We start from the raw sequence: 25521 nt of genomic DNA, 5'->3' as shown, positions 1-25521 counted from the left end.
AGCCTGCTTATCGTATATTGCACAGGCACATGCCCTGAATGCTTGCTAGGTGAAGAGCTTTATATATTTTACACCTTTTTCATGTGAAAAACCTGAACTCACTGGATTAAGCTAGCAAGGCAGAATTGGTAAGCTTAAACGCTTCAAATGATCCATACTTCTGCCTGCTCAGATCTCTGATCTTGTGAATCTTTGCCTGTTAAAGAAAACCATTGCAGAGTTAAGTGTTCTGATTCTATCTTCTCGAGGAAGTTGCCTGTGCGCTGCTGTGATGCCGGGATGGCCTCGTGCAGCCACTAGAGGGTACACAAGGGCAAAAGTATTTGCATAGTTTTTCCTATTTTTTTTTTTTCAGTCTTCATAGTGTCCTATTGCCAGGCTTACAAATATAAATAGTTTGTTCTCCCGTGTGGCAGTGTGTTTACCTAAGATAAGCTAGTAGTCTGACTCTTTTCAAAGAATGTTCTACTGGTGCCTCTCACCTTATTTGATCTTGACAAATGAAACTGTCGATACACTCCAAATGTGCTCTTCAAAACTGATGCAAGAAGGTTGGTCTCTGTGTGTGTTTTTTGTGGGGTTGTATTTTGGGTTGGTTTGGTTTTTTTTTGAAAAAGAACAAATAAAAATCCACTAAAGTCTTGAGGTGAAGGAGGACTGTAGGTCGTGTATTGCCAGCTCATGATGGAAGGTTGTCCTACATGTTGAATCTATAGGTAACTTTTATCCTCTGGAGCGGATAAAAACCAAATCAAAGTAGAAACGGTTTGCCTCAATCCCTTCAAAGGCAATAGTCCAGTAAGGTAAAACCTACAGTAATGATTCGGGTTTCTTCTATTCATCACATGCATTTTTGAGCTTCACTGCCTTACTCAGCTTGTTCCTTGGACAATGTTTATTTATTACTGTCTGCTTGAGCATTTTCCTGCTCTTCTCTTTTCTCCAAACCCAACTAATTGTTTCTTGGCCTCTAGTTTACCAGTGTCCAGTGACTACTCACCTGATCCTGCTCTTGCTTTCTGTTTTTCCCCAATGCACTAAGTGTCTGCCTTCATTCTGTTTCTTTCCTTTTAATGGCTGCCAGTTCCAATTTTACTAATTTCCCTTCGTAGCTTCCATGCTTTTTCACAGAAAGAGCCCTCTCTTTTGCCACTTTTCCCTGTAGTTTCCTATCTTTTTGCATCAAGGAGGTAGTTGGTGCTTGTTTGTCTGTTGTAGCTCCTTAAAGACCATGGGCCCTCTCTCTATCTTGAGTGGGGGTGTGACAGTTTGAAGTGGCGGAATATTTTCCTTGAGCTTATTTTTAAATAACAGACTAGACTGCAAACATGCCAAGCAGATGATCTATCAGGTGAACAAATAAATTATCATCAGCACATTGGTTAGAATTTGCGAAAGAAAGCTTGCAAAAGATATCACAAAAAGTGACAGTTACAGCGCCTAAAATCTTATATAGGTGATTCCGAAATGCTTCAAAATGTATTTATCATTTTAAAAAGATTACTTCCAGTCAAGTGTAAGCATTAGAAGCTTAAGTAGAATATGAAGTATGTTCTCTGTATTCAGTGTGCCTTGAGCAAAAGTGTTCACTGTCTAAGTGCCTTCAGTTGCCATAGTGAGAGGAAAAAGGATAAGGAAAGTAAGGGTGGATCTTCTGAGTGAGCCTGTGAGAGTAGTACAAAACAAAGCGAATACTTACTTAGAACAGTATCGTGTTCCACCCAAAGCTGCTAGGTATTAAGCTACCAATATTTGTAATATTGTTTCATTCACTTGATTTTATGTAATTGAATTAACAGAGTAGGCAAATTGGCAAATATCAGTGGATAAACAATTTTTTAAAGATTGAGAAATAAAGAGAAGTATTTTAAAGGAAAATTATTTAAATATGTTTTGAAAGATTTAGTACTTCATCACATCCTGATACTAAAACATAATGCTATGCAAAATTCAGTTATCCTATCTCCGAGTAACAATCACCATGTTCAAACCCTTTAAACTGGAAGGCATTATTTATCTGAATTATTATTCAGATAATGCTGTAGAGACCAGCATTAATGATAAAATTCTAATTTGTAGCTTGAACTAGTCTTAAAAGTGCTTGGAAAACTTGAAGGAGATAAGTGAAACTGAAGTTACCTTGAGAGTGAAATGATAAAATCCATGGTCGTGTTGCCTATGCGCATATTAAGCAAACGTCATTGTACTTTAAAGTCTTGAAGAATTACTGCTAAGATATTAACAAAAGATGCGTTAGTATTATCCCCGCAACATAATCCTGAATGTACTGATCTACAGGAAAATTAAGGTGGTGGGGTGGAATGACACATCCATTCTAAAAACATGTCAGTTCTAGACCAGCTTCTGTTTATCCATTGCTGCTGTTTGTGTTCATTTTGCGGATCAAATTCTGCACTTAGTGGCACAGGCTTTTGGAGATGGGACAAAATAGAGGAAAAAAAATATTTAATAGGCTTCCAGCGCTAAACATCATAAAGTTCTACATATTTTTATTTTCCCTGCTTTGCACTTGCTTCAATAGCCATGACACATCAGGTGCACCTCACTATATTTTAGTCAGAAAACTTTTGACTTGATGCTAAAACACCTAGGGATACAAAAACCCATTTAGAGGTTGTTTCATCATAAAACTGGTGATTAAGAAGGGTTGAATGAATCACGCTGTTGACTAAAGAGAGTCCAAAATAAGTATGTTGAAAGCTACATCTGTGTCAACAGGCTCAGTAATACCTGAAAATTCCCTGGGGCAGTTTAGCTTATTCATCTGTACAGTTGGTGGAACAGTTGCTAGCACAGATTTTGGTCTGTCCGTAGTTCAGGACTTACCAAGCTACATTTCTGGTGGGCACCTCAGATGTGACTAGCCTGTTCTGGAGTTTAAAAGGTAAATAATGTGTTTGCAAACTGTTCGTTGCAGGTTGATGTCTGTGCTAAAGGACAGTCCTTGAGATATTTAGTTGGTACTAAATACAGCCCCAGCTTCAGATGAGATTTGATCACTTGTATGCACATGGAGAAGAATCAAACGCTGTCTCCCTCTGAACTTAAGAAGCAATCTCAGAACTTCTTTTAAATGGTTCTTCAGCTTTCCCTCTTGCAATCATCACACATGTGCTTGCTCTAAATGCCTACGAATAGCTACATTCTGCAACATTTTTTGTTAAGGAAGGATATTACATTTGACGAGGAAGTATGACCTATACATCTCAATTCATTTGTACCTTTTCTTGTTAGAAGTAGACGAGAGACATTAATTAGTAAGATTTAGGAAAAAGTTCAGGAGTTTCAGATGCCGTTGCTTTGTATCTTCTCACAGGTTATTTCCACATGAAAATTATTTATTTTTATGTATGTATTTTGAAACGCATATATAAATTGGACTAAGCAAATGTAGTGTTAAAATATAATTGCATGGAAGGCTTTAGCATTAAAGAAGAGGAGAGATTCAGGTTACATTTTCCAATTGCAAAAATCAATACATCACGTTAAAGCAGGCAAATATGTCTCACCCTTAAACCCAGTTTGGTAGCAGAACTAATAACCGTAGTAGCTCTTGGGAACTAGAACACATTAAGAGCTCTTCAGCTCTGAGACGGGAAACTGCAAAGAAGAGAAGGACTCCAAACAGAAAACTGCACAGTAAATATTGTCAGTGCAGAGAAGACTAGCCAGCACTTCAGTTTTCTTATGTAAATAGCATGAATTGCAAGAAATGTAAGCTTATTTTAAGGTGTTTTTTCTCACAGAATGTCAATATTTTATATTAGAGCACATGCATAGTGTACTAACCACCACCAAAAGTGAATCAAACTAAGAGTCCTTTCTGTGCTGTGTCATTCAGTGCCTCACAGCTTTCCAGTGCAGTTTATTTTCTTCCACAAACACTGTTTAGCAGTTAGTGTTTTCAGTGTGTAGTATGACTTAGTATGTGATGGCCTCATTTCACTCTGATTACTGTGTTATACAGTCTGATGATGTTTCACTGCAAAGAAGGTTCTGGGGAGACCTTAGAGGAGCCTTCCAGTGCCTGAAGGGACTATGGGAAAACTGGGGAGGGGCTTTTTACAAGGGCATGGAGTGATGGGGTAAGAGGGAATGGCCTTAAATTGGAAGGGGAAAGATTTAGGTTAGACATTAGGAAGAAATTCTTCACGATGAGAGTGGTGAGACACTGGCCCAGGTTGCCCAGGGGATGCCACCTCCCTGGAGGTGTACAAGGCCAGGCTGGATGGGGCTTTGAGCATCCTGGTCTGGTGGGAGGTGTCCCTGCCCATGGTAGGCAGGTTGGAACTGGATGGACTTTAAGGTCCCTTCCAACCCAAATCATTCTATGATTCTATGTTTAACACTGTTTGTTCTCAGGCCTTTTTTCTGTGAATCACTATGCAAGCGGGAGATTCTCATGCAAAATCTGTTGTGTGCTGAGGAATCAATGTCACTTCCCAGGCTCTATGACTGAGGAGTAGCTGCAGTGCAGTTCCACAGCCCCAGAAGGAGCCATGCCACTTGGGTGTCGAACTCCATAATCATTTAGCTTCGTCTTCCAGATCAGAGATTGGGAACTGCTGCTTCAGATGGTTCATTGCTTGCAAATAGCAATCTGAATGACGTTGGCAACAAACATTTGCTTATGTCTCCTCCTGATTATAACCCGAAAGCTCTCTTCTGTGCTGTTGGTATCCTTCCAAGAGTTCAAAGATCTTCATGGGAAAAAGGGCAGAACTCTAGGCACCATAGACTGAGGCACGTCTGACTTTCAGGTGCAGAATGCAGTCCTTAAACCATACAAATTTCAAAGGAAGAGGCAGTAACCCTTCTGTAATGCTTTGGGATTACACAACCCAATATTGTATTTCAGTGAGGTGACTCTCCTTAGTGCAGATTACTAACCTTTCATCTGAATCGAAATATTTTCTTCTCTTAAGAGTTATTGCCATTGAGTCATATAGCCCCACAACTTGCTCTATTCCTTCAGATCCAGATTTTGTCTTAGAAAGGTCCTGTCTGCAAGCATAAGAGGCTTAGGTGAACGGAGGCTTAATACCATTGGGTAAGGGGCTGAAAGTCATCGTATCTGGAAGAGGAGATATAAGCACATCAGTGTGGTTAAGTGCTATTATTTCTCTGGGGTAACAGACCCAAGAGACACGGTGTAGTTGTTTGCTGCAGCAGTCTGAAGATTCAGACAGCTTGGATCCATCCCATTTTTAACTTGCACACAATTTTTATTTGGAATGACAAGAAACATCACAAAACCTTCAGTCCCAAGCTACATACTCAGGGTGAATACATGGTGCATTTTGTCTAATAGTAGAGTTCATTAGCTCTATCAATCTTAATCAAAGATTTTCCTCAATAAGTCAGGTGGTAACCCTGTGAGCTGCACCCCCAGAGGAGATGTGGTGCCAATACCTGCTTAGGAGCTTCAGCTGTTATGACTTTCTTGGAGTTAGACCTCAGGTCCAATGATTGCTTGAAGTGCTTACACCTGTCATTTGGATAATAATTGGGTGGTTTTGTCTGTAAAGCAGTGTTTCTGTAGTTAAAGCCCAAACTCCTGTTTTCCAAGACAAGGTTTTAACTGTCAGGGTATCAGCAGGAATGGTTTATTGGTTTTTCCCTCTGCCTTTCAAGGAAGGTGTGTCATGAAGAATGCAAAAATGATTCACTTTCTGTATGAATCCTCTGACGTGCTGTGTTTTTCACAAGGGCTGCATAATGTGAAATATATGAAAAGACCGTAGACCTTTATGGTTTGTCCCCAAAGCTATGTGCTTGCTCTTTCTCTGTAGTCCCAAGAATATATATTCACTGTAGGGACAGTGGTATTGGAACACGTAAGTATGAAGTACCCATGTGTCACCCTACAGTTGTCACAGCATGGTACAGATTCAAGAGAACCAAATGTGGTTATGTATTTCCTCCAAGAAACACCAAGGTGTGTCATCATTAATCAAAGCTCAATAGCCCATTTATCAGAAATACAAGATATGAGACCCTAATTACAGGAACTAGCAAATATAATTCTTCCAGAATTGCAGTTAATGGGAATATAGCACTACGTACTTGCTAATCAGGAAAAGCCAAGGACTGACCAAACTCATGCTACCCAAAGTCAAGATGAGAACTAATTTGTGAGGCATGTTGGTATAGCAAATGAAAAAAATGACTGTTTATGTATTTTTTTAAACTTTATTGATGTGTGACTGTCTATGTTACCATTACTGATGTGCAGTCTGGCTCCTGAGGAACAGAACACCAGCTGCAGTGTTGCATCCAGCTTTGTAAGATACCTAGATGTAAATCTCTGTGCCATTGCCTCAACTTCGGGTTTATTTTTCAAACAAGCTTTAGGTAATCAGTCTTCAAAGGGACCTAAGCTTTTTGCTATAAAATTGAAAGTTACAACATCCCTTAACACTTGTTCGAGTAAAGCCTCCCACACACTGAGTATTAGTCTAAACTAATAGAATAACTGAGAACTATGAGCAATACTTAATTTCTGCAGGGGTATAAAAATATGATTTTCAGAAATAAAAAGAAATTTGAGAAGATGCTTGACATTGCTTTATACAAAACACAACTGAGAATGTGAAGACTGTTCCATGCTGTAAGAATTACAGTGCTCTCTTCTTATTTTTAAATTCTCAGTGACAGATATCCTCAGTGGCTGAGGCTACAATAATTTCGCTGCTGTATGTGCTCAAATCCTTGTGACATGTCTGTCAACGGGGCGTTAGCAAAAACACAAGGTGGAGAGATGTAGATATTGTTCCTGGTGATTTTCATGCAATCAAGTGACCAACTTCTATAAAGTTTTCAGGATCAACAAGTAATGTTTAAAGGTTCAAAATGAGAAACTGTGTGAACACTTTTGAGTAGGAGCAAATAAAAATATTAAATCTCATATTGCGGGTAGAGAAATTTAAGTTTTTGGTAATCAAGATGGAAACTTTGTCAAATGGGTACAGCAATAAAGGTGAACTATAATAAACAACAGCAGTTTGAGAGTGCAATAAGTAGATTCAGCCTGATCCCTTAGTTGTAGCAGAGCAAAGTATAAAATGTCCTTTTGCTTTTACTAGCAGTATTTAATGGTATCATTAATGATCCTATCAACATTGTGGCAATGGACCAAAAGTTCTGAGATTTCTGGGTTTAACAGTAGAAGCATAGTTCAATTTTATTCTGGCTTGAAATAGGAGAATATCACCACACATATAGGTGTAAAAATAAGAGAGAGATTCCAAGTGCTGAAAAATAATTTCAATTAGATCCTGGAAATATCAGACTAAAAAAAAAATTGAAAGCTTTTCTCACTGTTCATTTCACAACCCATTTTGGTGATCCTTACAACAACTTACTCTTGTCAGATATTTTATTCCTTTGGGCAGAGTTTCTGATAACCTCTATAATAATGTGAATTCTGCCTTTGAAATAAATGGCATAGGGTGACAATTTTTAACTTTGTGCACCCTACAGCAGTTTTAATGCTGCCCATGTGGGAATACTTAAGAAAATACTAATATAAACGTTACTTGCCCATATAATCTTTTGACACCAACCAATAGGTAGAACGGACCTGAGGGAAATTTCATTAAGCAATAAGGCACTTGTTCTTAACTGTGCCTTATTCTTCACTTGCCAAGGGAAGTGAAGTGTTTGTTCACTACCTGTGTTCCTCCCAGGAAGACCGGATTTTACCATGCTGGTAAAAGCCCATGGTATTTTTAATATCTTAAGATCATCATACAGGACACTTGCACAAGATGGGTCCCAGTTAATGATTATCTTTTGGGATTTTCGTGGCACGCACTGAAGTTTGCTCAGCTGTATGTTAAATAGAAGTGCAATTTATTAGCATGACTTTTGAATAGGGGACTGGGAACTTAATTAAATTAAGAAGTTCCAAACCAATAGTTTAGAGATACTACCAATAACTGGGAGGAGATTGAGAGGAGTTGACCTATGGGTGAACTTCGCAGGTAATTTCTGGTCTGATGACCACCCAGCACTCCTAAAGACTCCCTTGGAGCATGTGCAGAAGTTGCAAGGAATGTCTTGGAATTTATTGTAATTACATGTAAATCTGTGATTACATGCTTGATGAATGATATATGTATTTGTGTAACTTTGTGTATAAATTAAGGTGACAAACCTCTTGGGGTGTGCTTTGATTTGAGGAAAACCTCCAAGCACCCAGAATTCGTACAAACCCGAATAAAACAATGTCTCTCTGTGTTGTAGTTATTGCCTTGTTGCACACTGGGTAATGGATGCACATTTTGAACAACCACCCCACCACAGCTGTTGACACCAGTGCCAGGGTATCCGTATTGCATTACAGAGATTCATGATGGTCTTAGGTTCTTTTGGACTTTAAAAAGTCCACTTGAAATCATCACAGTTTTCTCTCTCACACACACAAGTACAACTTTTTTAAAGAAGTAGAGATAAGGTTGGATCTCCTTTCCATGTGCCAGGACAGGTTCTGAACTGAAGCCTGACAATGTACCTGTCCAGTGCATTCCTTTGTAGTTCGATCCAATGAGCTAGATCCCAGCCTCGTTTAAATCTATAGGAATGTATTCCTGACAGCAGTTCAGCCAGAAGTTCATCCAGCCCCTCAAATCGTAGCTACTATATTAATGGTGCTTCTTTTTCTCCCACCTACTTGATGCACAGGTCAGGAAGAATGAAGAAGCAGACACGATAAAAATCCCTCAACATAACTGTCTCTAAGGGAAAGAGCAAACTGGCAGTACTTTGAACACTTTTTATCTTCAGAGCTACAACATACCACACTACCAGTCTGCTTACTTCCAGCCCCACAGTCGTGAAGAAGACATAAACAGCTGAAGGCTTTATGAAGAAAAATGTTAATTGTACCAAGCAACAAGTGATAGGATGAGAGGAAATGGCCTCAAGTTCTTCCAGGGGAGGCTTAGATTGGATATTAGGAAAGAATTCTTTACTGAAAGAGAGGTGAAACGTTGGAAGAGGCTGCCTGGGAAAGTGGTAGAGTCACCGTCCCTAGAGGTGTTAAAAAAATGTGTAGATATGGCATTTTAGAACATGGTTTAGTAGGCACGATACTGTTGTATTGATGATCAGACTGGATGAGCTCGGAGGTGTTTTCCAGTCTCAACAAATCTATTAGCAAATGAATTTTTTTAAACAATTCTGTGACCTATAGTGAATTCCATTGCCAGAATTCATGACTAATAAGCGTCCTGTCCACAGCTGAACTGGAAATGAAGACAGTTGGCATGACATCTACTTGCTCTGCAGCCAGTAAATAGATTCAACAGAGCGAGGAATACTCTGTCATCTTAACCTGCTCTCCTTTGTACCATTCACTACATTTCTAGGCATTACATAAGTGCGAATGGTCACAGCAGCCCTAAATGTGACTGCAGAGCACTTGATTTTCAAGGAACAGCACTTTCAAAGGGTGGGCTGCATTGATGTAATTTTCCACGTGGATTAAATACCAGTGTGTTTTTTCTCTTTTAAATAGAGCATATAGATTTTTTTTTTTTTTTTTAAGACCAGCCTTAAATTAGTAGATCTTTACTGCACGTTTTCTGCCTGGAATCATCTTCCATCCATGGAGGCAGTGGTGGGCCATGCTTTGTAAGCCACAGACCTCATCAAAGGAGATTGTTGCAGCCCAATCTGAGCCCTGGGTCCCCCCTGCAAATGTAGGGACGCCCCCCCTTCCCCCCCCCCCCCCATTCCGCTGTTTGAGGTATAAAATAACACTAATGATTGATCTAAAAGATACTTATTCTCGCAGGCAAAATCCTAGGGAATAGGAAAAGTGTCGGTTTACAGAACCCTGGTAAAAACAATGAGGGGGAGGAAAAAGGAAGGAAAATAGGGAGATAAAGAGGAAATAAAAGAAAAATAGCAAAGTTGCTATTCTACAAAGCTGCGCAAATGCCCCTCTTCCACATTACTGTTTATAGCTTTTGGTGGGGCTGTGTAGTGCTTCTTCCCGGAAAATTCTGGAACTGAGTTTGGGGGCTTAGGAGGGCTCTGGGGTCCAAGGTATCATTCCACCTCTGCTTTCTGTACTGGTGAAATCGCAACATGACCTCTCTGGGCAGCAAGCAGAGCTGGACTGCTTGCGAGAGTGAGATAAGGTATTGAAGGACACTGCCTGTGCTGCAGTCTCAACCAGGATTTAAGGCAGCCAAACCGGGTGATTTAAGGCAGCCAAAAAGAATCAGTCTCTTAACGGATGGAGATGCGCACACAGGAGATGCTTGCCTGGGAGGACAGCTGCATGGAGGCTGCTGTGGGAGAGATGTGGAACAGCCACTTTTTGGCTTTGCCTTCCTTCCTGTGGGGATACAGGAGAACTAAATGCTCTTGTCTCCACATCCTCTCTGTCCCCCTGTCCCTGTGTCCCCATGTCCTCCCCTAGCTCCCCAGCCCTGCAAACTCCTTCCACTTGTCCCCCTGTTCCCCATTCCCTTCTCCTCACGTGCCTCCAGCCCCACAAGCCCCTTGCCCTGAGCATCCCCTGTGTCCCTCCAAATGTCCTTCTTCTGTCTCCTATGTCCCCTCGATGTCCCACATTTATTTCCCATGGTCCTCTTCTGGCCAACATCCCGCTCTTTCCCTCTGAGTCCCTCCCTTCCCCTCTGTTCCCCCTTCCCGTGTCCTACCCATTATCCCCCTTTGTGCCCCCAGCATCCCCACTTTCCTCCATGCCCTCCCTCTGTACCTTTGTCCCCTTCAAATGTCCTTCTCCTGTCTCCCATGTCCCCTCTGTGTACTGCCCATGCTTCCCTTCCCCCTCACATCCACCGTCCTTCCCCATGCCTTCCTTTCCCACCATGCCCACTCCTTTCCCTCTTTGTCCCCCTACACCCCTGCCCCATGTCCCCCCATGTACGTCTTCTGTGCCCCACAGTATCCCCACTTGCCTCCATGTCCCCACTGTGTCCCCTTGTCCCCTCTAATGTCCTACTCCTGTCTCCCATGTCCCTGCAATGTCCTCCCCATTTTCTCCCTCTGTGTCCCCCAGCATCCCTACTTTACCCTATGCCTCCCCTTTTCCCTCCATGCCTCCCAGTGGGTTTAAAGCAAGTGCTGCTCTATGTCCACCACAATGCTCCCCCTTTCCCTCTGCAACCTTCCCGTCCCACACTGTGCCCCCAGTATCCCCACTTTCTCCATGCTCCCTTGTGTCCCTTTGTGCCCTCAAAATGTCCTTCTCCTCTCCCCCATATCCCACACCTTCCTCCATCCTTTCCATGACCTTCTTTCCTACCCATGTCCCCCCTTTCCCTCTGTATCTCCCAACAGCCCTGACCCATGTCCCCCCATGTACTTCCTCTGTGCCCCCCAATATCCCCATGTCCCTCATGCCCCCCCCGTGCCCCCTTGTCCCCCTAAATGGTCTTCTGTCTCTCATGTCTCTCTCATATCCCTCCTTTCCCTCTGTGTCCCCCCACACCCTTGCCCTTTGTCCCACCCTGCTCCCCCTTCTGCCATGTCTTCCCTATTCTGACCTCTGCCTCCCAGAATCCCCACTTCCCCCTGGGTCCCCATTTCCCCCTTTTCGTCCCTGAATCCTCACGTGCCCCATGACCTCATTTCCCCTACTGCCCCCCCTGCATCCCCACTTTCCCCCATGTTCCCTTCTCCACTCAGCATCCCCACTTGCTAAATGCCCCTCCTTTCCCCTCTCTGCCCCCCAGCATCTCCACTTTACCCAATGTCCCCTTTTTCCCCAGCATCCCCACTCTACCCATGCCCCCTTTTTGCCCAGCATCCCCACGTTCCCGCATGTCTGCTTTTCCTTCCAGCAGCACCACTTGCTCCATTCCCCCATTTTCCCAGCTCTGTAGCCCAGCATGCCCACTTTGCCACATCCCCAATGTCCCCTACCAGCATCCCCACTTTGCCATGTGTCCCCAATTTCCCCCACCAGCATCCCCACTTTCCCCATGTCCCCTTTCCCACTCCAGCATCCTACTTGCTCTTTTCCCCTCTATTCCTTCCCTGCCCCAGCATCCCTACTGTCCCCCATGTCCCCTTTCCTCCAGCATCCCCACTTTACCCCATGTCCCCTTTTCCCCCAGCATCCCTACTTCCCTCCTTTCCCCTCTCACCACTGCTGTCCCCCATGTCCCCTTTCCCCCAGCATCCCGTTTCCTCATGTCCCTTTTCCCCAGCATCCCCACTTTACCCCATGTCCCCTTTTCCCCCAGCATCCTCATTTTCCTCTTTCCCCCCGACACCTCCACTGTCCCTCTTGTCCCCTTTACCCCGCAGCATCCCCACTTTCCCCATGCCCCTTTCCCCTAGCATCCCCACTTTCCCCATGTCCTACTTTCCCCAAGTCCCATTTCTCCCCAGCATCCCCACTTTCCCCCATGCCTCCTTTTCCCCACCATCCTCACTTCCACCATGTCCCCTTTCCCTCTAGCATCCCCCCTTTCCCCATCCCCCTTTTCCCATTAGTACCCCCCCTTTTCCCCTTAGCAGCCCCCTTTTCCAACGCCCCCTTTCTCCCCAGCATCCCCCCTTTCCCCGCCCTCCTTTCCCCCAGCACCCCCACTTTCCCCATGTCTCCTTTTCCCCAGCATCCCCCCTTTCTCCCAGCATCTCCACTTTCCCCCATGTCCCCCTTTCCCCCAGCATCCTCACTTTCCCCACAGCATCCCCACTTTCAGCAGGTCCCCTTCTCCCCCAGTATCCCCATTTTCTCCCGGGCATCTCCTCTTTGCCCATGCCCCCCTTCTCCCCAGCATCCCCCCTTTCCCTGCTCCCCTCTCCTCCCCCGGCTCGCGGTGCCTCTCCCCGCACCGCCCGGTCCCTGCGAGGGGCTGGGGCTGCGGGACGGCAGGGACCGCCCGCAGGCGGTGGGTAGGCTTTCCCTCTGGAGCATAAAAAGGCGGAGGAGGGGGAGGAGGCGACTTGGTGGGCAGCGGCGATGGAGCAGCCGGTGCAGACGGAGACGTGGAAGGCTCGCAGCCTGGAGGAGCTGATCCGCATCCTCCACGGCCTCTTCTCCGAGGAGAAAGTCAGCGTGGAAGAGGTCCAGGAGCTGATGGAGTCGTACGAGAGCAACCCCGAGGAGTGGATGCAGTACGCCCAGTTCGACCAGTACAGGTACAGAGCAGCGCGGGGAGCGGGGGAGACGGAAAATGACAGCCAATAAACTCTCCCTAAGACTCATATCGGAGATTTAGGAAGCGAGCATCCTTTATCCGTCCTGGGCAACACAAAAGAGTGATTTCCATCGGTCATGTGCAGAGAGACCGAGCTGGGGACAGAATCTATTTCCCACTTACAGGCATCTGTATGCATTTTCTGGGAAACCTTATGTATATTCCATTCCTTTCCAAGGACTAATTTTAATGTTATTCGGTAACATGTTAATATTAATTTTAATTGAATCCACGTTAATGTGTATGAACTCCACAACAGTGAAATCTCTTGCTAATTTGGAGCTGGCTCCAGCTCTGCCTGACCTTGCATTTCAGACAGGGACACACTGCACACAGAGGTGATTATAGAAAAAGACATCTGTTCCGTACAGATTATAGCGAACACAAGATGTTATCTCCCAGAATGAACAGTGCCTGCAAAAACACAATTTGAAAAAAAACCACAAACCACCATTACATTAGAGGGACATTCTGCCTAATTTTCAAAGAACACAATTACTTAGATGAAACTGAACTCTACTGTAGCTTAAATAAAAAATGTTCCACTTTTTTTTTTTTTGTAATAGTAACTACTTCTTGTATCACGGGGAGTCTCCCTCCATCACTATGCATGGGGACTGGGGACCACCGGGATGCAGGGAGGGACCTCCTCACCCCTCTCCCTGCACAGCAAAACAAGGGGGGCCAAGGGCAAAGCCTCCCCCATGATGGGGGGATGTGGAGCAGAAGGGGGGATACACAGACTGTGATGCCAGTGGCGGCACGGGCAGGCGGATGCCCTGCATCCAGTAACAGTGATTCTCCATCTGCCATCCTACGGGCTGGTGCCCGACACCACCCATTCTGTGTCCCCCTTCCCCTCCTTGGTGATACCAACATGCAGGACTGGCAGCTGGAGGACCACCAGATTTGGTGTCTTTAGAGGAGTCCATGCATGTTATTCCCAGTGGGTTGGGAATCGTCTGCCCCTCATGCTTTGGTCCTGTCCAGCTCATGCAGGTTGAGGCTTTCCTGGTGGATTGAGAACCGCTTCAGTCTTATACAGTTCTGTATGGGCTGAGGCTTTCCTGGTAAGCTGGGAGACGCCTGACTCCCACTTACCGTCCTCATCCACCTCTGGAGTAATGCAAGGTTGAGGCTTTCCCAGTGGGTCAGGAACCGTCTGCCTAAGTTCCATCCAACTCATGCAGGTCCAGGCTTTCCTGGTTGGTTGGGAGACATCTGACCTACCAACGCTTCAATTCCATCCAATTCCATCCAGGTTGAGGCTTTTCCAATAGGCTGGGAGCTGTCTGCCCACAAAGCTTCAGTCCCATCCAAGCAGTGCAGGTCATGACTTTCCCAGTCGGTCAGAAGCCATCTGACTCCAACTCATCAGGCCCATCCTCTTCTGGGGTAGTGCAGGGTCAAGGCTTTCCCAATAGGTCGAGAGACACCTGACCCCCCCCCCTGCTTCAGTCCCTTCCAACTCCTTACAGGTCGAGGCTTTTTGCTTCTTGGAGGGAGGAAGGAAAAAGCCTGTTAGGGTTTTGAGCCACTTCTGCTTTGCTAACAACTCATATTTTCCTGCCGTTGGTGGCTTCCCTGTCTTAAATTTCAATATAAATACTTTTTATTTGAGTACTTGGTCTTAGCTTCTTTCAGACCTTAAAAAGTCTGCTTGAAATCATCACCGTTCTTGCACACGTATGTACAACTATTTTTTTTTTTTTAAAAAAAGTAAAGATAATGTTGGGTCTTTCCAAACAAAAAAAAACAAACCAACCCAAACTCCAAAACTTTTACTTTTTATCTTGCTATTGTGAAAGAATCACTCCAGCCTGGCATTTTGTTTTAGCCTCCTTTTACCTTGCCTTGACTATCCTTCATTCAGAACAAATCACAGCATTTGTGTAACAGAACATAGGAAACTAAGAATCAGAAAAACAAAGTGTGCTAAGGTTAGAACTATGCATGGCAGCCTTTTTGGTTTTTTTGTTTTGGCGAGTCAGATCTGCTGTGCAGAAATAACAGCACTTGAAAAATTCAGTCAAATGCCAGCATTGATCACTTATATTCTGACATCACAGGAGAAATATGTCTACCTAATATACACACAAAGTGTGGAAGCACTGGGGAGCACCATAGAGATATACACATTATGCTTTGGAAGTAATTAGTTACTAGCATCCTATCTTGATTACATAGAGTGGTCTTATGAGGAAATGAATTAAAAACTTTCAGCTGACATCAGTGCACTTTGTGTGCCTCTGCTGACATCTCTTAGGTGAGAGGCATCCTGTCATCGACATAAGTATTTGCTTTATTTGGCAAAGTGTGAATAGTCATGACTAAAGCTAAAGCTGTGTTACTGGCACGGTAACAGCTAGAAGCATCAGTCCCAGATCAGAAGAGCTCCACTATGGAAAGTAAAGTATAGAGCAAAATCCCAGTCCCTTTCCCTTCTCTCTACTTTTCTATAGGATGAGATGAGTTGTTTGCAGCTAGTGTACAGGGAAACAAGCATAAGCTGTTGCTACTAAAGATGTTTTCAAGCCCTGAGAACAAATCACAGTCTAGAACACATGTATCAATAGAAAGCCTCTAGGAACAAGTTTATTCTATACCACCAATAAGTTAGCACATGAAAAATTGTTTTAAGAAATCTTGCTCTGATAAACTTTGTTTAGAAGTAGATGACGGCAGAAATTATAGCACAGGTGTTTTATCCATACCTGAACGCTACGGTGCAAGACATAGAATGTTCAGGAAGAGAGTAGGAGTAGGACCATGTATGGAAAGCCTGACTTCTTATTTCTTTGGTTTTTTGGCTTTGTACGAATGAGCTGTGTGTAACAGAAGGAAAGCCAAGAATAACTGAAAAGGAGCTGCAGAAGAATGTAACTATGTATTTTTCTAGTTTCATTGCAGTCTTCTGTTTCTAATTATAAGCCAGCTGCTGAAGTGACTTCATTCAGTAACTATTTTGATTTGATCCTGTCTACCCCATTAGTCTCAGGCTCGCAGTTCCCTAACTCCTAGCATCTATGTAATTCAAAAGCAAAATGATTATAAAATATAAACAGGTCCATATTTTTTTCTTCCCAGGAAAAGAAATGAATCTTAAATACAATTTAATACAATCTTACCAAAATGAATCTTAAATACAATTTTATTTTTTTCCAAGTAACACTTGGCTTTCAAGAAAAAGAAGGGAAAAGATTTTTATATCGTGGAATCACAGAATCACTAAGTTGGAAAAGACCTCCAGGATCATTGAGTTCAACCATTCCTATCAATCAGTAAACCATGTCCCTGAGCATCTCATCCACCCGTCTTTTAAATACCTGCGGGGAAAGTGACTCAACCCCCTCCCTGGGCAGCCTCTGCCAGTGCCCAGTGACCCTTCCTGTGAAAAATGTTTTTCTGATGTCCAGCCTGAACCTCCCCTGGCACAGCTTGAGGCCTTGTCCTGTCCCCTGTCACTTGGGAGAAGAGGCCAGCTCCCTCCTCTCCACAACCTCCTTTCAGGTAGTTGCAGGGAGCAATAAGGTCTCCCCTCAGCCTCCTCTTCTCCAGGCTAAACAACCCCAGCTCTTTCAGCCGCTCCTCGTAAGGCTTGTTCTCCAGCCCCCTCACCAGCTTCGTTGCTCTTCTCTGGACACACTCCAGAGCCCCAACATCCTTCTTGTAGTGAGGGCCCCAGAACTGAACACAGGATTTGAGGTGCGGTCTCACCAGTGCCGGGTACAGGGGGAGAATAACATCCATGGACCTGCTGGTCACGCTGTTACAACCTTCCTCCATAAACTCGTTTGTTTAATTTTGTCTCTTATAGGCACATCAGTACAGTATAAAGCAAATACTTTATATTTCAGGTATACGAGAAATCTTGTGGACAGTGGAAATGGAAAGTTCAACTTGATGATCTTGTGCTGGGGTGAAGGTCATGGCAGGTTTGTATTCAAAGACTATGGTTTCAGCAAACAGATATGAAGGTGCTGTATCTTTCTTTGTCATATAAAAAGACACAGATAATCAGTAATAGGTGAGCTATCAGAAAATGTCTGAGAACTAAGCAGAGTAGAGCTCTTGTTGGCATAGTGGTCCTGAATATATGCTTTATCTTTCGCAAGATTCTTTTAAAAATGCTGGTTTTCTACCAAATCTAAGCTTCCCTTCTGTCAGAGGAAGTTTTTAGCCCCAGCGATACAACGGGTCTGGTGGCAGGACAGATTGAACAGACTCTATCCAACCTGTCCCATACAGCAGACCCACTCAACTCCTGGTTGCAGAGGGCAGAACTTGGTGAAGTTTATATAGTATTTGTCCTCACATAGTGATTAAATCCTGCCTCTGTGACAAGATGAGAAAAGTAAGTTTGGGTTAGCACCGCAGGCTGCCAGGAGGGAGCCCCTTTCCAGGAGCATTTGTCTTTCTTTAGGATCACACGTCCCATCTCCTTGCTCAAAATGGACCACACTGCTGACGAGGCCTCGACTTGTGTACACAGACTGTACACTGGGTTGTATAGTCCCAGAAATGTGAGGGCAGGATATGTCCCTTGGAGGGCCTTTCACAAAATGTTGGCTAATACAAAAATATGAAATAACAAAACATGCATGTTTTGACTGATAATTCTCATTTATAAATAGAAAACGTAAGGAGATGTTAGAACTGTTTCTTTCTTTGTTCTAGCAGCGTGCAATCAAACATTTACTGTATTCTCCAGGGGATTCCATGACACTATCCTCAGAGGGATATAGGAACCAAGCCCACCACCTGTACTCACTCCAGGCTATTTCTACAAAGCCTGTAATTTATGTCAAACTGTGTTTGAATTGGATAAGCATTTGCTAGAGCTAGACTGAGACCACAAGTTGCTTTTCCTTCCTACTTGAGGACGATCAGATTGTTCTCACGGCTTGTGGAAGGAGCGTGACAAAGTGGCATTTGTGAACTGCTCTGTGCCTGAAGCAAGATCTGTTATCCTGGCATCTCAGTTAGTAAGAAATGCTGACATTTGTTTACTGAAGAGAGTAACGTGCAAGTGCCAAGTGTTTGATTGAATCTCATTAAGACGTCCAGGAGGGTCAAATTCCCCCTTCTCCCTCACACCCAATGAGTGGAGAACTCTCCGATTGTCCTAATCCCATTGACTTCTGTAACAGTAAGCTACACGGCTAACTCTTGTGTCTCCAAATGTGGAAATTAATGCGTTGGAGAAAGGAGACAGATTTAGCAAATCATATCACATCTTACTGCTTTGTTCACATTCTGCCAAATCAGCGAAATTAACAGCTTCTTGTAGATGGTTGTACTTAGTACTATCAGAGGGAGAGGTATGGCATTTTTCTTCTACAAATGCCTATGCACCACAGCAGTAAAGAAACCATTGAAATTTAGCAGAAGCCCATTCCTCCCATTTTTGGGGGGGTGAGCATGGTGTACCTACAAATAACAGGTATGCTTGCACGTTTAAACCTGCTTCTGCCTGGAGTCACTGTGGAAGGCATTGTTTTGCTTCTTAGCCCACAAGAGTTCTTGTGTTCTGAAGAATTTTTCTGTCCTCCCCCTCTGCCGTACTTCCTTTTTATTTCTCCATGGAAAAGTCATAGGTTAATCGATATCTAACTTCTCCAGGTCCCGCTGTACCGGACCTTTATCCCAATACATTTCTAAAGCAGCAGTTTTCAGTAGGCATTACTTATTCTCTGTGAATCTTTTTTTCCTAAGGCTTTTGTGCAGTGGTTATGTCCAGATGCAATGCACCTGTCCTATTTTCTCTCCTGAAATTAAATATGTACATCACATTGAGTTTGGTTTTTCTTTTTACATATATAGCAGCATCCATGATCACACTGACTCACACTGCTTTATGAAGATCCTCCAGGGGAATCTAAAGGAGACCCTGTTTGAATGGCCTGAGAAAAAGGGGAATGGTGAAATGACTAAGAAATCGGAACGCGTTTTGAGGGAAAATCAGTGTGCCTACATTAACGGTAAGCTATTAAGACTGTTTTGACAACTATCCATTCATGAGTATTATTCCTAACTGAAGAGTTCAACTGCTCTCTAGTCTCCTACCTTTTAACAGTATGATACTAACCGCTTTATGCAGAGTTTAAGAATGTATCTCTCTAGATTCTGCACAAACCTGTATTTAGATTCAGTAATGCAAACAACAAAAACATGCCCTTTTAAACTTAAGACATTGCAGCAATTGCTCGATACTTAAATACGCTGGGTGTCTCCTCTAGACCAAGCAGCCTTCAGCACTGTGTCCCTAGTGACTATGTGGAATTACTTCTAAACATAGACCTTAAATAGTGTTTAATGAGAAATAAAGGAACTAAAGTTTAGATAGCTTAGTCACCTCGTTTGGTTTTTTTTTTTTTTTTTTCAAAGAAATAATCTTTTTGCTCAGTCACGGAAATCCTAGGTCAAAAATGTAAAAGCTGTCTATGGAATAAATTGCCCACCCAGGAGCAGAGAACCCAATCCTCAGCAACACTTCTTGTCCAACAGAAGGCTGAAGTGCAGCATCAGCAGAATTGAAAGGCTCAGGTCTACCCAATCTACACAAAAAAAAAGGCTGGAATGAGTAGATGCTGAGAGACAACAAAATTAATGCCATTACATGTATCTATGAGTATCTTGTGCTACACTGGGGGCCATCCTGGAGTGGACAGCTGAGTGTAATGTATTCCGATGCTATGAAATACATTGCACATCGTGCTTAACAGCAAAGTGTTCAGCCGAATGAAGACAAAGTGCCGGAGAAGGAGGCCATCTGCCTTTTATGTCATGAGTTGAAAACTGGAGCGCACAGCTTGTGGGGCTGAGCTTGGGAGCTCCTCGGCTGGAGGGAGCTTCGTGTTGGGTTATGGACTAAGCCATGGTGAGAGCACTGGGGAAGAAAGGCTGGTGTTCTGCAGCCCTATGTTGAAGATGTGCCACACTGAGTGAAACCAAGAAATCCATAGGATGGGAAATGCAAGAGGAGTTTGACACACTTGCTGATGCTTCCATGCCAGGGACAATAGTTCTTAGACCCAGTCAGGTTTTGCTACCTATGTGATTTTTTCCAATGCAAGCAATCACACCCTATGTGCCTCTGCTCTAAAGCTTCCTTGGTTGTTTTAAACAAATTTGGTATCCAGCTCCCTGAGACAGTTTGGATCTCTGCCATGTTTCATAACAGATGCTTTGGTTTAAAGGAAACAGGCAAAACAAATAGAATGAAAACACTGACAGTGTGGTGATTATCCTAACTACTTCAATAGTGAGTGACTGTGTCTCTGTTGCATGCTTCGTGGTTGCTCTCGTGCTTTTTTAGTGTTAGAAACCATTAAACTGAGTTTATTTGAGTCTCCCATTAAATAAGCACAATTCTAGGATGTTTTTCCCCGTGTCCTCTATTTACATGAACCGTGTTATTAACACTGACAGCTTACATTCCAAATGTGTCAGAGTAAAATGTACCCATGGTTCTCATAGGATATCATGACTATGTTGCATAATACAGGTCTAGGTATTATAGAATACATGAATTCAAGTACAAAGGCCTGAGTTGTTTCTACAGCAGGGTCATAAATTTAAACGTAAGGTCTCTTTTAAGTAACTAAAAACCTTCACTTTCGTGTAGAACAGAAATGGTTTTTTTCATGGATGTGGTTCTTCTCCATTTGTCTTCTTGATTTCTACTCCACCACTGCAGCAAGTGCCATTACTTCATTAGTAACCGCACAACAGACAGCGCCTTGTTTTATTACGTGTTCAATTATGCTTACTATTCAGTTAAGTTTGGAAGTATGCCAGTCAGTACTAATTTGTCATGTTAGTTGAAAGAGCAGACAAATGAAAAGCCTGTTCTCCAAACTAATAAATTGGAAGAATTAATTAGGAAACAGATGCCTGCAGTAAGACAATTGTATCTCTGTCCATAAGTCTATGCCACACATACATGTAGCTGACCTTTAATGTGACTGATATCCTTGTTACCAGGCTGAGAATTAACAATACAAAAACTTTTTTCCTGTAAAATGTCCTGCTAATTTTTAGAAACGCAAACTTTCCTACTTCTGGAGCATCTGTAACAACAGCATGTTCTAGGAAAGTAAATAACCTTGAAGTCCTTTGGGAATGATAGCTAGAAAATTACTCACAGCATGGCCTTCCTTAAGTTTCTTTGGGTTTCTATTGGCCTTTATCCTGCAGCAGATAATCCAGAAGTTACATGAAGTGTGGAAGGCAATAAGGTATTTTGAATTCCCAGTGCATTTAGGAATCTGAGCTACAGAGCAGCAGTCAAGTTCCCTGTGCTGAGTCACTTATTGCTCATAGAAGTGCAGGTATGCCTAACTGGTTTGCTCATGAGTTTTCATTTAGGAAGTATTTTGTCAGGGGTCTGAGATCTCATTAAATCTTCCCACTAACACAACCTCTTGTTTCATGCCCTCGGTGGTGTAGACTCCATTGGCCTGCACCGTGTGGAGAACATAAGCCACACAGAGTCTGCGGTTAGCCTGCATTTGTACAGCCCACCCTTCGACAGCTGTAACACCTTTGATCAGAGGACTGGACACAAGCACAAAGTCAAAATGACCTTCTACAGTCAGTTTGGAGAAAGGACTCCCTGTGTAAGTACAAGAGATCATGCTCCCTGCCTGCCTCTGGGCTCTGAGCCCTCAGCCCCTGCAAGGATGGCAGGAGATCCATCATCCCCGCTTTTCCTGAGCGTCCTGATCAAGGACCAGCTAAAGCCTGTTTCCAAATACTACTCGGTTTGTTGATTTGCGCTTCCCTTGTGTGGCGTAGCTTGCCTTCCCTTCATCAGCAGGAGATCCATTCTGAGAAGAGAAGAGAATTAATGAGAATTTTGTTACTAGCTAAGTGTGTCTAGGCAGCAAATGATGGCAAACACAACCCAGTCAATGAAAAACTGTGGAGCAGCTACACTGATTTGGCCAACTTCAGTCATGTGTAACATTTCCTGCCTAAACTGTTCTGCCAAAAAGCATCACATTTCATGTCAGTTGTTTTAAAACTTCTAGCTTACTGTGAAGTAAAGAATTCTTTAATGAAGTTAATTTAATTCTTTAAAATTGAAACTTTGACACAGAAAGATTTGCTCTGAGAGTGAGAATAGGCTGATTGGCTGTTGTCTGCATTCTTGAGCAATGGCATGAGGTTTTATTTGGATAGAAAAGGAATTTTAAGATCAGCTGCGGGAGACCAAGCTAGGACATGCGTGAGAGTTTAATAGGATTTCTTTGAGCACTTTTCCATGCACTGGGAAACATAACTACTGATAAAGGGAGAAAAGAGATTCTTGATATTCAGCTGCAGAGTTTCAAAGACTGATTTTGTTAGATATGGAACATTTTAACCTCTCGCTGGAGTCAAAATTCAGTGGCCATGAGTCTTCCTGAGTGAGCCTTTAGTAAGATCCAGTCAGGGGTTTTTTTTGTTATGTTATTGACATGTACTACGTAAATTATTTCTTTGAGGCTTGTCACATTACGTGATTACTACTTTACTAAACAGCTCAAACACAAACTTTGACCTTCCTGAGACTGAAAAGTCCTTGAGAAAGTAAACTCATATTCATAATCCAGATTTTAAAGGGAAATAAACATAGAAAAATATTGAACAAAATTCATGCAAGAATTCAGTGTTTAATTGCTTGCTTTCTGTTTTAAGTATCTAAGATAACAAGCGAGACTAGATGTTTTGATTTGGACTGTTTTCCTATCCTTGATCTGTAACTATGTTTGTACCTTTTGTGGGGAAACTGGATCTAGCTTACAGGAGAGAAGTAAATTTTAATCATTGAGTCTCTTTCATGAATTCCTGTAAATGGAATTCCAGTAAGGGGGAAAGTGGTGGAAAGTCTGGGCCATCCAGCTGCCTGAAATGACTTCATGCTACAAAAACATTCTGGTCTCAGTGAAGGTTTCTGGAAAGCTGACTGGAAAATCAAATTTCTCCTGCTTACTAGATCTCAAAATGATGTTGGAAAACAGATATAAGATAAAAACACCAACAGAGTTATTTAAAGTATACTTGTGTGTCTCTCATGAGAAAGATCTGCCTACCTAAACCACATGCAGTGCTTCCTCTTTGTTTTAAATTTTTGTGCAGGTAAAACTTACAGGTAAATCTTTACTGGCTTCTGGCCACCATGAAGTCTTAATTAATTAGATCTCCAATAAATACATAATAAGTTACATAGGTCTAACAATTAAAATACCATGTAGTATGTCCAAAGACTTGCCCGTGGAAGTAACTGTTTACATAGTTCACAGTTCTGGTATAAATCATGAGAATTCCGATAGAAAAGTTCTCTGAGGGGAAAACTGATTTGGTCTTGGATGTCACAGCACATCAGTTCCTGCTGCCAGGAATTTTGCTGGGGGAGGTGGTTTCACTTTGCATCCTGTCTTTTCAAGTTCATCTTTCAAGCAGTTTCTGCCAAAATGAAGCAGAGCAGAGTATTGGGCAGAAAAAAAGCGCCCCTTTTCCCGGGGGCTTGCTCATGGTCATGCAAAGCCAACGGACAAGGTGATTTTGCCAGCTGCACGGTGCCCTCTATAAAACTCTATCAAGGAGTACTGAATATAAATACACTAAGTATTTTAAGATACTGAGCTATATCAGGAATAAAATCCCATGCAGAGAACATGGAGTAAGTGGTGACTGTCTCTTTCCTTAAAACAGCAACCTTTCCTCTTCCCTTTCAGGCAACTGCAGTGCCACAGGAGAACAACTGAGAAGCACCAGCACGCGTTTGCCTAAGACCTGCTGAATGTTTAAATGGGGACAGAAGAGCTGTATGGCTACGGCCAGCAGCCTTCTATATTTCTATACTTTGTACATAAAAGTACCCTGGGGCAGTTTCCAGGCCACTCACAGTTTCCTCGAGCCAATGCCTATAATGAGACACTAAGCTAACTAGTGCCATAAACTACTTCAGAGGTTAGATGCCTTTTCGTAGGCTCCTATCAGAATTAAGTAGTTTGTTTTCTGATTCTAGCCTCCTTTTAATTCCACTTCTGACACAACACTAAGAATATCAGAAATAAGGGTTTTAAACATCATCTGATACTACTTAATAGGCCTACATGTATGTATACCCTCAATGTAATTAATAATTATATAAATTTCTAAGCTTCCAGTCACTTGTGCCTATGGGTAGTACACTAGATACAATTAACAGCAGCTTTTTTATTTTATTTTATTTTAATGCTGTAGGCCATTTCAATAGTTTTGTGCATTTTTTACTGTTTATTTTTTACAATTTCTTTTGTCAGATCTTGTTTTAAATAGGAGCAATGAAATGCTTCATGCACAATGATTTTTTAAACTGATTCGGCACAGATTTGGGTTTTTAATAGGACTAATCATAACTAATTCAGCTAATGTCCAGTTTCCAAAGTATTCTGTATAGCTACTGAAGAAGGTAACTGAAATAAAACTGGATTTGTGCACAGATTTCAAAGTTTTCAGCCTTTTTCTACTGGTAACTAAAGTATTGACCACACTTTACAAAAATCCACATTCCTCCTGAACGTCTAAGTCTTTTCCAACCCATATGCTATTAGGAAAGGCTTTAAAGAGTTGAAAGTATTTCAAACATGCAAAGAATCCTGATCTCAATTAAGTCGGTGGGAATTCTGCCATTGCATTCACTGATGCTTAGCTTTTCTCCCAGATTTGGTTACAAGGAGAGAACCATCTCAGAAAATCTTAACTCTAATTAATTATAACAAAATCAGCAAAGCTGCCCACACTGAGGCTATCCCAGTCATTTAATAAAGCTAACAGGTAAGACAAGTTGAGATTGTTATTTAGGGAGAACTTTAAGTTATGACGGTATCCTTTTTAGATGAGGACTTTCAAAAGCATCCAGCTCCAAACCCCTGCCATGGTCAGGGACACCTCCCACTAGATTAAGCTGCCCAAGGCCCCATCCAACCTGGCCTTGAACACCTCCAGGCATGGGGCAGCCACAGCTTCCCTGGGCAACCTGTTCAAATGCCCTCATCATGAAGGTTTTCTTCCTCATGTCTAATCTAAATCTTCCTCCTTCCAGTTTAAAGCCATTCCTCCTCATCCTGTCACCACAAACCCTTGTATGAAGTCCCTCCCCAGCTTTCCTGGAGCCCCTTTCAGTACTGGAAGGCCATTATAACATCTCTCTGGAGCCTTCTTTTCTCCATGCTGAACAACCCCAACTCTCTCAGCCTGTCAAAAAAAGGGGGCATGGAAGTAAAGAAAAACAATGAAAAGATAAAGGAGACCTAAAGGTAAAAAAGTGGGAAGAAGC

At 42.8% G+C, this 25521-nt stretch overlaps 1 protein-coding gene across 1 annotated transcript; it reads left to right on the top strand.

Moving 5' to 3' along the window:
* The first annotated feature begins 12947 nt into the window (after positions 1-12947).
* Positions 12948-24693, top strand: CDO1 (cysteine dioxygenase type 1). Its single transcript, XM_009562928.2, has 5 exons — positions 12948-13152; positions 17069-17146; positions 19035-19192; positions 21663-21832; positions 23936-24693. Exons 1-5 carry the CDS (start codon positions 12974-12976, stop codon positions 23963-23965), a joined length of 615 nt encoding a protein of 204 aa, XP_009561223.1. The 5' UTR covers positions 12948-12973; the 3' UTR covers positions 23966-24693.
* The last annotated feature ends 828 nt before the right edge of the window (positions 24694-25521 follow it).

The sequence above is a fragment of the Cuculus canorus genome, chromosome Z (assembly GCF_017976375.1).
Source record: "Cuculus canorus isolate bCucCan1 chromosome Z, bCucCan1.pri, whole genome shotgun sequence".
Classification (NCBI taxonomy): Eukaryota; Metazoa; Chordata; class Aves; order Cuculiformes; family Cuculidae; genus Cuculus; species Cuculus canorus.
Note: the sequence above shows the minus strand (reverse complement) of the source record. Positions and strands in the feature narration are given on the sequence as shown.